This window comes from Xenia sp. Carnegie-2017, unplaced genomic scaffold (assembly GCF_021976095.1).
Source record: "Xenia sp. Carnegie-2017 unplaced genomic scaffold, XeniaSp_v1 HiC_scaffold_6, whole genome shotgun sequence".
NCBI lineage: Eukaryota > Metazoa > Cnidaria > Anthozoa > Malacalcyonacea > Xeniidae > Xenia > Xenia sp. Carnegie-2017.
This window is the reverse complement of record NW_025813526.1, coordinates 2,818,786-2,833,015: the sequence shown is the minus strand read 5'-3', so window position 1 is coordinate 2,833,015 and position 14,230 is coordinate 2,818,786. Positions and strand designations below refer to the sequence as shown.

The 14,230-nt window shown below is 34.5% G+C and overlaps 1 protein-coding gene across 3 annotated transcripts; it reads left to right on the top strand.

Annotated features, from left to right (window-relative positions):
* Positions 1 to 1,338: 1,338 nt before the first annotated feature.
* Positions 1,339 to 7,518, top strand: LOC124457878 (myc proto-oncogene protein-like). Of its 3 annotated transcripts, none has more exons than XM_047008046.1 (4): positions 1,339 to 1,474; positions 1,764 to 2,403; positions 6,076 to 6,390; positions 6,984 to 7,518. In XM_047008046.1, exons 2-4 carry the CDS (start codon positions 1,767 to 1,769, stop codon positions 7,052 to 7,054), a joined length of 1,023 nt encoding a protein of 340 aa, XP_046864002.1. In that variant the 5' UTR covers positions 1,339 to 1,474; positions 1,764 to 1,766; the 3' UTR covers positions 7,055 to 7,518. The 3 variants fall into 3 exon arrangements, with proteins under 3 accessions (XP_046864002.1, XP_046864001.1, XP_046864000.1); XM_047008045.1 differs by having other exon boundaries at positions 6,829 to 7,123; XM_047008044.1 differs by lacking the exon at positions 6,984 to 7,518 and having other exon boundaries at positions 1,340 to 1,474; positions 6,076 to 6,635.
* The last annotated feature ends 6,712 nt before the right edge of the window (positions 7,519 to 14,230 follow it).

Below are 14,230 nucleotides of genomic sequence, written 5' to 3'. Positions count from 1 at the left end.
AACTTCTTGCCAATAAGAATTTGTAAACATTCGCAAATACGCCACGCGTTGCATTTAAGATCTTTAATGCCCAACTTTGTTATTCAAAACTGATCATTGCTTGCATTTAATTTCTAAAGATAAGATAGACTACATGTAATAATCGCTATTAATTCCAGATAATTGTATATTATCCACACAAGCATGAAATGAACTACCCACGTAACGATTGATGAAGTCGAGCAAACCAGATAATTATCTTGAAACAGTAGTGACAGCCATAAGTATGTGTACATTGCCTGGTATTCGCCGATCAAACAACGATGAATTCAAGTAGCTCGTATTTAAACAGGTGTTGAATGTATGTCATGTAAATCTGTCGTTCCATATATTTAAAAATCTCATTCCGGGTGACACGTGCCAAACTTAACATAATCATTTATTGTGATGCTTTAGTCAGTTTAGTAAGATTAGTACAAGAATCATAACCATTTAGCATTCTTTTAGAAAGAAATTTCTTAAAACCTGAAGCAAACTGTGTTTATCGGTTTGGTAAAGTATAGACATGATATGTAACAATATAAATATTATTGATTAATCGTATAATTGGAGCCGTACGTTTCATAATAAAAGTTTCAAGAATCCGTTTGAACGTCAGACTTGAATATCAAAAATGCTTGTTATTAATGTATAAAATATAACATTATAATATTTTCAGGCATGTTATTTAAGTAAGAAGTCTTTTGTGGGCAAACACGACGCTTGAATTCAAAGTGGTTTCATAACGAGTCTATTCCACGATTTGCATATATTACATTAACGCTATTATAAAGAATAAACTGCATAATGCTTATATTACGAAGAAGACGATACAAAACAGCATTCAGTTGATAATATGAGAGATATGACACATAAACGTATATATAAATCAAAAACTCTTCATTCCATGTATGTGAATGAATAAATAAAAAAGTACATGCTATTAAAGTTTGTATGGCCCGTTGAGGTATGGTACCTTTGGCGCCATCACTGGTGTTCTATTCAGTAAGAATTTTGTGTCAGCACATCAATAATTGACAAACCCAGTGTCCTTTACAGTATATATGTCATTAACAGACGAATAGCTTTCGGAGTAAATCAAAACCGGAAGCCATCGAAAATGTTTTGGTTGTGGTGTATTTAACAAAACTTAGCTACTATTGAAGTTAGCATCACTGGTGCTTGGTAACAGCGAATTGTATGCGAAAGAAAATAAATTTGCATATTGCAAAAACATGCAAGACGTATTGAGAAAAGTCTTTGAAATGCTAAGAATAGACAAAGCTGCCCTTTTGTTTCAGATATGCAAATATAAGTCATTGGATTCAAGAGCAATGAATTAATACACTCTCAAATCACCCACGGTGGTTAGTTGACTCCCAAACGTCATACAAGGTTGTGCGTGCGAGACTGTAGGCAGTCGAGAAGTGAGAAAAGGTACAACAAATATTTCGAGGTAAAGTAAACAATATTTTATGCATTAAGAAAGTTCATGCCGGTTGAAAATGACTTTATGATTCGTTCTTTTTTATAAATTTCAATATTTAATCTTCCATTTATCAAACTCCATCATAAGCTTACTCAGAGATTGGCCGATATGGTAAATCCGATATACGCATCAAGAGATTAAATTGTTTATGCATTTTTGCGTTTTTATCGTGTTTAAATAAATTCAACACGCACACGCTCATCATTACACTGCCTCTTAAGCTCGTCAGTTCACTGACACCCTCATTTTCTTTTAGAAAATGTTTTTCGAACGCCCGGAAAGTCATATGCTTGAACCTCGAATGTCATTGCTCTACGAGTCTAGCTACGAGAACACTTATGAGGGAGGCATGAAGGAAGACATATGGAAAAATGGACAGAGTCTCCTTCCAACGCCACCGTGTTCACCAGAAGAGCTGTCCTACCAAGGTTTTCCAGAGTTTGTACAGACACCGACACTCGCACAGAGCAACTTTCAAGTCGTACCAGATGATCTGCCAGATGAACTGGTCGACAATGATGACACACTGCCAGTCTTGGAAATCAGTGACGACGAAATGCAGAAGTTGACATCGCCCACCATATTTGATGATTCCATGTGGATACAAATGCATTCAGCGCAAACACATCAACAAAACCCTGAATCAACAGCTCAGCCAACGACACAAAGGCAAGTTCATGCATGTGAGATACAGTACGACAGTCGGTCTGATGTCAGCTATATATCACACGGTATACGCACAGTTCACATTTCCGACCAAATTGTGAGATCGCCTGCTTACAGTCAGTCGTTTATATTTACCGTAAACGCAAATCCAATTCAACCACTCAACACGATGGGACATCTTGTCACGCGAGAACATTCAACAGCACCAACTCCTTCCACTTTTAATTCAGGTAAAGAAAAATTTCTTTGACGATTGTTCAGAATGAATTCAATGAATTAAGCTCATTTCAGTTACGCTACATTTTGTAGCTAGAAAAACACGAATGACAAACACTGTTGAATTTTCAATACTCTAAATATCTGCATTTGTTTAAACGCACTTTAGCGCTCGCTCACCATATCATTCCTGTGTTAATTTCATGTCCCAAAAATTTTATGGTTCGGACAATAGAATTGCATGTAAATAACAGCTATAAACTACAGTGGTATTAGAATGCAAATTTACCTTTTACGTAACTCTTTGATTTACTCTAAGGGTAAATATGTGCTTCAAAATTCTATACTATCAGAGAGCACGCCTTACTCAAACTTTACCCTTCGCTCCAAATTGGTGCATATGCCCGTAAGGCGTACTCCAAGTGGCTAGGTTTCTTTCGTGTCAAGTCTTGCGTGCTTTTACTAGACAGCTGAGTCTGCTGTGAAACGCAAACAATAATTTATTTTAAATCTTTCGGGATGTAAATATGCTTACCCTGAAGAGAACTTGCAAACAGGGAGAGCGCTCTTGTATATAATTTTGGTTTATTTATAATTAAACTATGGCTTTCATGCAAAGGTATTTAAGCGTGTCTTGAAAAATATTCCAAATTACAGGCGCTAACTATCAAATGCTTTTTGATGTCATTTCATGTGCTGTACCAAATCTCCAAATGACTATATGGCTTCTCACTCTGCTGGGTATGATATCTGCTTTTGTATACAAAACGCATTAAAATTTCTGTGACACGAGTCACTTCGCGCGTGCTAACCAGTTTTTCTAACTGAGGATAATAATTTGGCTTGTCGTTGAATCTCAATCACTTTGTTTCAAAACTGCACCCGCTCTAAACGTGCGATGAAAACTTCTCTCAAAACACGCAAACAATAATATTTGATATGTCAGACGCTCAAATTAACACTTAAAACGAATTATACATCTATATTTAGCCTCAAGTTTATTAAATTTTCTTTAAAACAAACGGTATTGTCGCTTGCACGCGCGCGCGTATGTTCTTTTGATGTTATAATAGTAATAGACATAGGAGAAGCATTCGCTGTTTGTATCAATGACAAAGATACTTAATTGCCCGTAGTATATTTTCCAAATTTTTCCAATCTCTACGTAAATATTGTCCATTTGATATCGTACAAAACAGGAAATTTACACTCTGTTCGTTTTAATCGTAATCGATAGTGCAGAGTTTCGGCACGCGTGTGGCTTACGCCTCTTGCTTTCGAAATAGCTTAGCGTTATTGACGCGGCATCCGCTTGAATCAAAGCCAATTTCAAACAGTCCTCCGCACTTTTTGCTAAAGTATAGTAGACAAAATTCTGGCGTTTAAGTGTCGGAAAAATCAGATTACTAAGCATTGACATACACGCGTTGATTACTGTGCAAAGCAACCGAAACTTTAAATTACCTTGTTAAGTTATGCTCAAAATTACCAAGGCGTAAGCTTAAAAGCACTTAACGTGCCTTTCGGGTCTTCCTGAATGATATTGGAACCTCAAAATCATTTCTTGTTATTGATAATGAAGATGTTTGTATATGCATCTTTTGGTTTTTAATCAAGACGTCGATAATATTTAAGTCTTAATCTAAAAGCTTCGAAATCTTTTAAATGATTAAACACGCGTTAGTGTAGGACTTTGATTATGCGCAAACTGTTACATCACAAATATTTCGCTGGACAAAACTACAATAATTTCTAATGGTAAAGGTTTATTTTCACCAACAGTAGCCTCGTTCAATAAGCTTTTCTCATTTTGAGGAAATTACTGTTTAGATACTAAATGAATCGTCATTTGGCATCTGCTGCGAATTAACTTTCGTTCCACTAGAGTAATTTTTATCTTGATTCTGCCGCGTGCTCGTACGCAGTGAAGTATTAGATACAGAAAAATTCGAAGAGTCATATAACATTGTAAGACGTTTCATTTTGCTGCTACACTAATGATAACAACAAAAAAAGCTCTTGCGTGCATTTATGATTTATCATATGCAAAATATTTTACTAAGATACATTTATCTGCAATTCTCTTCGTCAAAGGTAAGACCCACTTTATTTTAATTGGTCGGTACATACAACATTCAACGTTTCCAAAATGATGCAATTAAATACAGTATCAAGCCCAAAGATTAATCGAAAAAAGTTTGTTTAGAACTTTGGCAGTACTTGATTCCTAAAATGTTTACACCTTTAAATAGACGACGTTAACAAAGTACAATTTAACAGTGCTTTTGGTGATGAGTCTAACATACTGGTATGCTATATTTCAAGTGTGCCATACGTTATTTGAGTTCTTACTTCAGTTAGAATCGTGTTGAATGAAATGTGCCTTTCGATCAATCGAGAGTAGCAATTTAATTATTCAAATCATTAAGCAGGTATTACTGGCGGACACCTGCTCATTTATCGTTGAATGGATTATACAAATCTTTGTTTGAGTTGGTCATTGAAATACTGTCATGGTGATAATGGTTTTGCGTCATTTGAATAGCGTAAACTTGCCAATGGCCCAATGACAAGAAATATCTCACGGTCTGAATTTCAAAATAAGTCAAATGAACAGATCCAAGGAATTAAAACCCTTTCCACTCTTAAAAGAAATTCGCCATCCGTAGGTAAAAATTTAATATATGGGAAGACTAAGACACCAGACAAAGAATATAAGAAGCCGTTATCAACTTTATCATTGTGAAAGTAGTACTTTGACAAACACGTTTCTGGAAGTAAAACGTTTCATTTTCGATCGAAATTAGTATTATTTGAATAAGTTCTCATTTTTTTGCACATTCGAATGACGACGTTACATAGTTAATGAAAGAACAGCTAAGAAAGATAAATCTGGAAGAAAGGTTTTTCTCGAAGAAAACCCCAATATGTACAGACACATATCTACATGATTTTGAAGATTGTTGTAAAAGACTGATTTTGCCACAATCCAGCACAAAGTCAAGACCACCTGGTGGTAGGGTTGTACTTGTCTGTTTTGATTGAGTTTGTTTTCGAATAAACAAAGAAGTCACTACAATAACCTTCACAAAGGAATTCAGTGGGCTGTTGAAATCGTTTGCACGCATGATACTTAATGTTATTAAATCAAAGGAGAAGACAATTTGCAGTTGTGAAAGACTGGACTATAAAAGCAAAAAATACTCTCAAAGAAATTGTGAGCTTGAGAAGCAACATACATAGTTTTATTGTGAGCCTTATTTCACAATTGCATTCAAAATTGTGTTCGAGTTTCTCAAAATTGTGTTTAGCCGCTGCTTTTTATAATGCTTTTATAACCTAAAGTTCTTTGTCCATTGAAATAGTTTTTTGAAAGGATTTGTGCAAGAATCAAGCTTAAGTTATAAATACTCGCACACTCGACTCAACTAGTCATCATCTTCGGGCTATGCAATTTGCCTGCTATGAAAAGAAAATTTTGTTCAGACTCTTATCTACCATGCACAAACTAATTCAAATTGAATTAGATTCTATCCAGATTGCTATTGTGAAGACGGTATTATTTATGAACAACACAGAGTATTTTATCTGTCACACTTTCTGTCACTTTACTTTCAAGTAATATTGTCGAGCAATCTTTAATGCTCAAACACATCTCTAAAGATATATACATTACTGTTTTTCAGACTCAAATTATTCGACTGAACGAATGAGTCTATTAAGCCCGTTTGATCTGACAAGCGGACCAAGTACGCCCGACAGCCCAACGACGCGCACTCGGAAATTCCGACGAGCACTTAGTCGTGGTGCGCTAGAAAATATGGCAGTTGAAGAACCAACGGATGATTCAGAGGATAGCGAAACAACACGTGCAACTCATAATGTTTTGGAGAGAAAGCGGCGCGAGGAACTCAAAGAAAAGTTTCAAAAACTGCGAGACAGTCTACCAGAACTTCAGGATAACGATCGAGCCCCGAAAGTTCTTATTTTGAAGAAATCATGTGAGTATGTAAAATACTTAGAGCAAGAGGAGCAGAGACTTTTAGCTGATAAAGAGCTCGAAAAACAACGACTCTTCATTCTTCTGAAAAAACGGCAGATGCTTGCACAATCGTTACTCGCCATGCAGTGTTAAATGTTTTTCTGAAATTAGTTTCGACTTTCTTAAATTGTAGCTAATCATACATAACTTTTTAAAATAGCTGTATGTGAAATTTTTTTCGTATATGACTCGGCTTTAATGTTACAATCACGCTTGTTTCTACCAACTTCACTCCTTTTTCAATCAAAATACGCATATTCATTTTCATATCCTTTGTTTCTTCGTGACCTATATGGTTCGTTTATGTGCAGTATAATCCACTTTCCCTTGCAAAAGACCTAGGTCTTAACGCCAAGCCAGAAGGTAATATTTTTTAATCACAATGCATTATTAGCAGGGGTGGTGAAGGCACATTGCTTTTTGGAGGCTCACGAAACATATCACAAATCGGTTGATGGATTAAAGACTTTCCACATTTAACATTCAAAAAGTAACCTAAAATTTTCTCTTTCTCTTAATGAAGAGTAAATAATTTAATTAAAAAATTTTTAGCGCGCGTAAAATTACTACGGCGTGGTGTGGAGAAGTGCTTCCTTTCTCCATCATGGTTCAGCAACAGCTGATTAGTAATATCTACTATACATAAATATTGTTTCAATGATTTTTAATATATGTATGTACTGTTTCTGTGACACAATTGTGTCAGTCATCTGTTTGTAAATAAGTGAAAAGAGTTATACCTTAAAATTGATTCGATTGTGATACCCAATTACGGAGAACCTAATTCACTGTAATTTCAATCAATTTTAGCAACATCATGTATAAAGTATAGTTTGGAAACACGATATGCTAATCTCAATAATGACGCACAATAACAAATTTTCATACAATTTTTTAGTACATTGTATGACATCCTTCACATTAATGGCTTTTTGGTTAAACAGAGTTTGAGTAATCTATACAGTACCTTGTATCTTTAAAATCTTCCATATTGGCTGAGTGTGAATAGAACGTATATAACTAATAATTTTGTACATAGTCTATCTTTTGAAATATTCTAGTAACAATAAATTGAACAGCGTTAGAACGATGCGTCAGTTCTATAATAAGTATCGACCGTTAACACCACGTGCTCGTTGTTGGCTGGAACAAAGAAAACAATATAGCCAAGACAATGACGGGAAGCAACTATTCATAAAAGCGTGGCGTGGTTAGGTGGGAAAACTTCAAATATTCAAAACCAGTGATTTTCAGTTGCTCTGATTGCAATAAGCATTTCTACTATTTGTGATCAAATCCCAGAGGAATTTTATCAACAACCTTTACATCTTTTACCTTTATTTTCCTTCGACAAAAAACGAGTTTCGAACAAAAATTGCTTGCATGCACGTTAATATTGGAAGGTTCTTCAAAGCTTTCCTAATTCAAAAATTGTTTATAATGCTTAAATATTTTACTAAAATGTTACAATTAACAACAGATATTTTTCATGATTGCATTTCTTTTCAAGAATTTTCGCATGTGAGTTTATCGCCTGACATGGGTTGAAATCATACAAATAACAAGTCACAATGTAGTAACAGACTACAATGAATTTTAGAATATTCATTCGCCATCTTCGTGTATTACAAACCATGACCAATAACTTCATGGTTAAAAAATAACATTGTAAAATATGAAAAAGCCTTAGTAATTTTGAAGTTTTCGTCAGAATCTGTCAAGCTTTTATATTTTGAATGATGAGCTGGAAAGCCTAAGTCCTCACCAGACATGGCATTTGCAAGCAGAGTTAGAAAATATAATGGTATTTGCATCTACTAAGCGAAAGTGCTTGTCTGGGAAAAAATGTTTTTGTATATGCTGTCCTATTTTCTTTATTCTTGGATAATGAAACTTCAAAGACGGTACTTCTTCCTTTTAAGGCTGATTGGCTCAAAACAATTATATATGGAAGTTGTAGGTCATGATAAATGTACAGTAAATTTAAAGTCGTTTGTGACAAATTAACTTCCCATACTTCTTACCCGTTAGAGAGACAAGAATTCACACTTTTTAAATGACGAAGTTGTTATAATTTTACTTAACATTTGTCATAATTTGCTGACAATTACTGTTATCGAAGCCCAGTCACTGAAATGCTGTTGCATTTTACCTAAATATTTGTGACTGTCGTAGTTGCCATGAAAAACAAAAAATATGAAAATTAAGATTTCTTACTTACGTATATTTGATTGTGAATAAGAATTAAATACAATTAAATTACGACAATCATTTACAAAGGAATTATGTTGTATGAAAACCAGCCCTTGACTTCCCATACTCTTTACAACAAGATAAATTCTTCAAATGATTGTGGCTGTAAGATATCTACGTACAATTGAAAACGAAGAAAAGTTTGATAAAACTCTCGAAATAAATGCTGTACTATGTTTTTCTTATTCAGTTCATTCTTAAGAAGAAAAGTCGAAGTTATATCCACAAGCTGTTAAGATATAGTTAAAGGATTAACTGAAAAGGCATAGTTGAAAAGAAGTAGCTAAACTTATATCACGAATCACGTATTCGAAAATTTATATAATTTTATAAAAATATTAAAATTGACTTAATGTCAATATAAAAGTGAAACAAAACGGTAAGTTGCTACATAAAATGCCGACTATCACCATGATTGTTGACATAATTTGTGCACGGTATTCTTTAAGGTAGAAAGTGAAAGAGTATTGTTTAAGTATTTCTTTCTTAATGCTGTCATTGACTTCCTTTTTTGTTTAACTACGTTTTCAACAAGAATCACTAGACACACATGTGTTATAGCCACTTTAGAGATTTTCAACAGATATTTAAGAAGGAGGAAGTGTATTCAATGAAAGAAGTTGTTGTGCTGATTCTGAGAGTGTGCTAACAAATAGAAATTCAACAGTTGACTGATTGAATTGTAAAAATATTTTTCAATATTTTTATTTCCTTATTGTAATTGCTATACCTTATATTGTCGGATGTAAGTCATATTTTGCCACATTTTACAACTTATCAACTAATAAACAGTCATGTTTGCTCGATGTAGGGAAAATACAAAAAATTTTGTGCAACCGTACATCCTGTGTCCTAAGTGCAGGAGTCACCATTTTACTATGATGATAGCCGGGAGGGCCCATAGTTATACAATATCTAAAACACTTCTTCGCAATAACTAATTAGTATGTTGCTACAATTTCATAGAAGCACTATTTCTAATGCGCATTTATTGTAGACCACAAATTTTTTGAAAATAGACATGTTTTGACATCTCATGATGCCATCTTCTGTATAAATGAGTAATTACATAAATAATACAAGTTTATATAAAAGTAATATGATACATAAATTAACAATAATAACGAAATGAGATGAATTAATGGAGAGCGTGTTACAAACAAAATAAACTTGAACTTAAAAACTTGAACATTGAGGTCAGGGTTAGTTTTGTTAATGTGGAGTGCTTCTTCGATTTTAAAGGAGAATGAGGTGTATGCAGTGTCGATGATTTTAAAGCAAGAGGGTGAATAGTTGGTTTTAAGAAGGTCATTGAACATAATCAGAATTGTTCGTAGGTAGTGGTGTCTTGTAGGAGGGTTTTGGCTCTGTCGGTGTATTCTGATTTGTCCATGATAAATGTTTTGCGGTGTTGTTAGCTCGTAATATTATTATTTGGCCGTCGTTTTATAGGTTTTTAAGTGCTCTTAGTTCTTCGTTGTTTAGTGTAACTGGTGGTTTGTGGCAGAGGTTAATAGTGATGATTTTGGGACGACTGTCTTCTGTCGTTTGCATCGTTAAGTTGTTGTATTTTGAAGCATATTCTAGATCAGCAACGTAGTCCTGTTTGTTCGCGTCTTTGAAGTTGTAATTTAAACTATTGTAATTTAAACTATTTTTATGTGGCAAAATCGCATTCTCAAACCTGTTTTATAAATATGAAGAATAATGTGTCGTTGCTTACGCCGAACAAATCAAGTAAATCAAGTAACTTTCAATTTGGCTGTGCAATTGTGGTGATGTCTAAACAAGCAATGACGTCTGTAATATTATCTTTGCTTCATCGCTATTTATTACTGGCATTGGATGGCGACATTCATCTAAATCCAGGTCCGGTTCCTGCACAAAATCTTGTGTCTTCCCCGCAAGGAAATAGTTGTTTTAGTCTACCAAGTCGTGGCCTTCGAATAGGCCAATGGAATGTAAACCGTCTGAATGAAACAAAGTTTGAACAAGTGCAAATTGAAATCCTTGGCCATGACTATAACGAGGTACGTCTGGATATTTTGATTATAAATGAAACGTTTTGGAATTCGCAAACCTCTACTGAGTTGTTTAATATACCTGGCTTTGACTTATATATAAGAAATCGGAATAGTACTTCGAAAACTTTAAATGGTGGTGGTATTGCAATATATGTTAATCGTGATTTAATTGCTAAAAGAAGACATGACTTGGAAACAATCGAGTTGGAAGTTTTATGGTTGGAATTGTGCCCATTTAAGTCGAAGAGAAGTCTCATTATAGGTGGCAGTTATCGCCCACCAAACTCCGACAAAAATTACGATGTTCAATTGGGTATGAATATCGAAAATGCTTCCATGCAAGGTAAAGAAACGTTAATCCTTGGGGACTTTAATATCGATTATCTTGACACTTATTTCAAGCATCATCGCTTGGTTAAACATTTGTTATCCTTATCTTTTCAACAACATATTATCGATGCTACACGTCCAATCAGTGGTAAAGTACTCGATCATATTTGGTCAAATAGACCCAAATTTTTATCTCATTGCTCGACTGCTGATATCTTTATTTCTGATCATTTACCTGTATGTTGCTTGCGTCGTTTTAAAAAAAAACATTTTTGTGGGAAATTTATGCAAACGCATACTGTTATGACTTATCGCGATATGAAAAACTTTGATGAAGAAAAATTTCGGAGTTCTTTGCAAAATGTGCCTTGGAATACATCATTTATCTTCGATGATATTGAGGATATTGTAATTTCGTGGTACTCTCTCTTCAATAGTATACTTGATCAACATGCCCCATTAATTTCTAAGCGCATTAAAAAGGTGAATAAGCCTAAATGGCTTACTAAGGATATATCTTCAATGATGAGAAAAAGAGATATGCTTCTCAAAAAAGCGAAATCCTCTCGTTCCCATGAAGACTGGGAGTCAATTAGAAAAATTAGAAATAAAATAAATCATTCAGTATTTAAAGCCAAACAAGTCTATTTCAAGTCATATCTTATTGAAAATCGTAAAAATCCTAAGAAGCTTTGGAAAATACTCAAATCTCTTTCTGGTGATACAAATGATCCCGTTCAAGTGAAAGAATTGTTATTTAATGGATCTCTTTTCCATCATAACAAAGAAATTGCTGAAGCGTTTAATCTGCACTTTGCAAATGTGGCTTCTAATCTTTTAGATGATACCACTGTTATAAATGATAACGATTTTTTATCTTTTGGCAATTTGAGTTTAGATATTCCTGAAATAAGTGCTGAGCAGGTTATTCAAATAATTCAAGATATTCCCTCATCAAAAGCACCTGGTCTAGACAATATTAGTGTAAAGATCTTGAAGACTGCTGCCCCAATTATTTCATCGTCGTTGTCAAAGCTTTTCAATCATTGTATTACTTCGTGTCAATTTCCACAATCATGGAAAACAGCCAAAGTTTTTCCCCTGTTTAAAAATGGAAATGCCACAGATCCAGATAATTATCGACCTATTTCTACGCTACCGATAATTTCCAAAGTTCTTGAACGTCATGTCTATAATTGTTTGGTTCGCGAATTTCAATCCAACGACATGTTTTATGTTCTGCAATCTGGCTTTAGGAACGGCTATTCTACTGAAACGGCTCTTATTAAAATTGTTGATCAGATATTATCTGATCTTGATAATGACAATCCTAGTGGCTTGCTGTTTGGAGATTTTAAAAAAGCATTTGATATGGTGAATCATAATCTACTTTTGGGTAAACTTAAAGCCTGCGGTCTTAGTACTAATTCCATCAAATGGTTCAACTCATATTTGTCAAACAGGTTTCAATACGTGTCAGTGAATGGCGTCTCCTCAGCTACAACTATTATTGATCGTGGTGTACCACAGGGTTCAGTATTGGGCCCCCTGTTGTTTATCATATTTATTAATGATTTGCCTAAATCAATAAAAAACGCCTCAACGAATATTTTTGCTGACGATACCACTCTTATTAAATCTAATCATTACTCAGATGTTTCCTCTATTGAACGCATATTACAAGAGGATACAACTAATTTGAACTCGTGGGCAAATAAAAATTTAATGGTGCTTAGCTCTACAAAATCAAAAACTATGCTTATCACTGGAAAAAGAATTGCAAAGAAACTGGTAAATTCATCTACATTATTGTGTGTTCATATTAATGGGAATATGTTAGAGCAGGTTTCCCACCAGAAGCTTCTGGGAATGATTTTAGATGAAGACCTAAGTTTTTCAAATCATATTGATAAGCTATGTTCCAAATTAGCCAAACGAATTGGCCTTCTTAAAAAGTTAAGATATTATCTACCATTGGATGAACGCATTGCGTTTTATAATGCCACTATTAAATCTGCTATGATGTTTGGTAGCTGTGTTTGGTCAAATACTAACTTGGATCAAATTACAAAATTACAAAAGAGAGCAGCTCGCGTAATTCTAGATGCCTCAATACGCTATAGAAGTATTCCACTCTTTTCCAAATTGGGCTGGATACCTTTTAGTAAGGAAGTGGAAATTAGAAAGGCCATGATTTGTCATAAACGTTTCTATGGTAACTGTCCATCTTATATTATTGATATTCTACCAACAAATGCCAGTCGCCACAATAGAAATGCTCGTTATAAAGACTTAACTATTTGTTTACCCAAAACGAAGAGACAAAATGATGGTGGGCGATCTTTTGCTGCTACTGCAAGTCGATTTTGGAACAGTCTACCTCTTACTATGCGTAAACTTTCATCAGCTACACTTTTTAAAAAGAAACTTTATGATAAAGCTAATTCAGATATGCTCATAGAATAATTTAATATTTAGTTTTTTAGTATTTTTAGTCTTATGTAATTCTGGTTTTTAAATTGTAATTAATCTCGTAGTTTGTTAGTTTGAGGGCCACAAGTTTTTCACACTTGTTGTGTCACGTGTTACCCTCTTTTAATAAAGTTTAATCAATCAATCAATCAATCAATTAATTTAAGCCTTTGTTTAGAATTTTAGTTTGCTGTTCGGCAGTGGCGTAGCTAGACAAAAACAACTGGTCGTACTGTAGCGAGAACAAATATGAAGTTCCTGTAGGTGCAGTTCCTGTAGGTGGCAACATAAAGCCCGCCGCACAGTGTTGAACTTGCCGCACGTACTTGTTATTCGTGACAAGTGTGATCGACAAAATTTCCTAGTGTGCGCGGACGTTTTGAACAACATTTGTTATTCGTGACAGATGAGTCAAATATCAAACGCGTTTGATATTTTTTGTCACGAGTGACAAAAAATCCTCGTGTGTGGAGAGCAAGCAACAAGTGCGCTGTAAATGACAAAAATGCGCATGCGCGAGATTGAGAAAACAAAATGGCAGATTTGTTGTACGCGTTGAACTCATTGTTGGACAACGACGATTTCTCAAAAGACGAAGAAGCGCTGCTACTGCTTTTTTTGCTACGAAGACGTCGCAGAAGGTTAAGGGCAGCAAATCGTAAAATATGGACGAAACAGTGGCTCTTAAGAAGAAAAACACAAGGTGTCTGTGAAAATTTA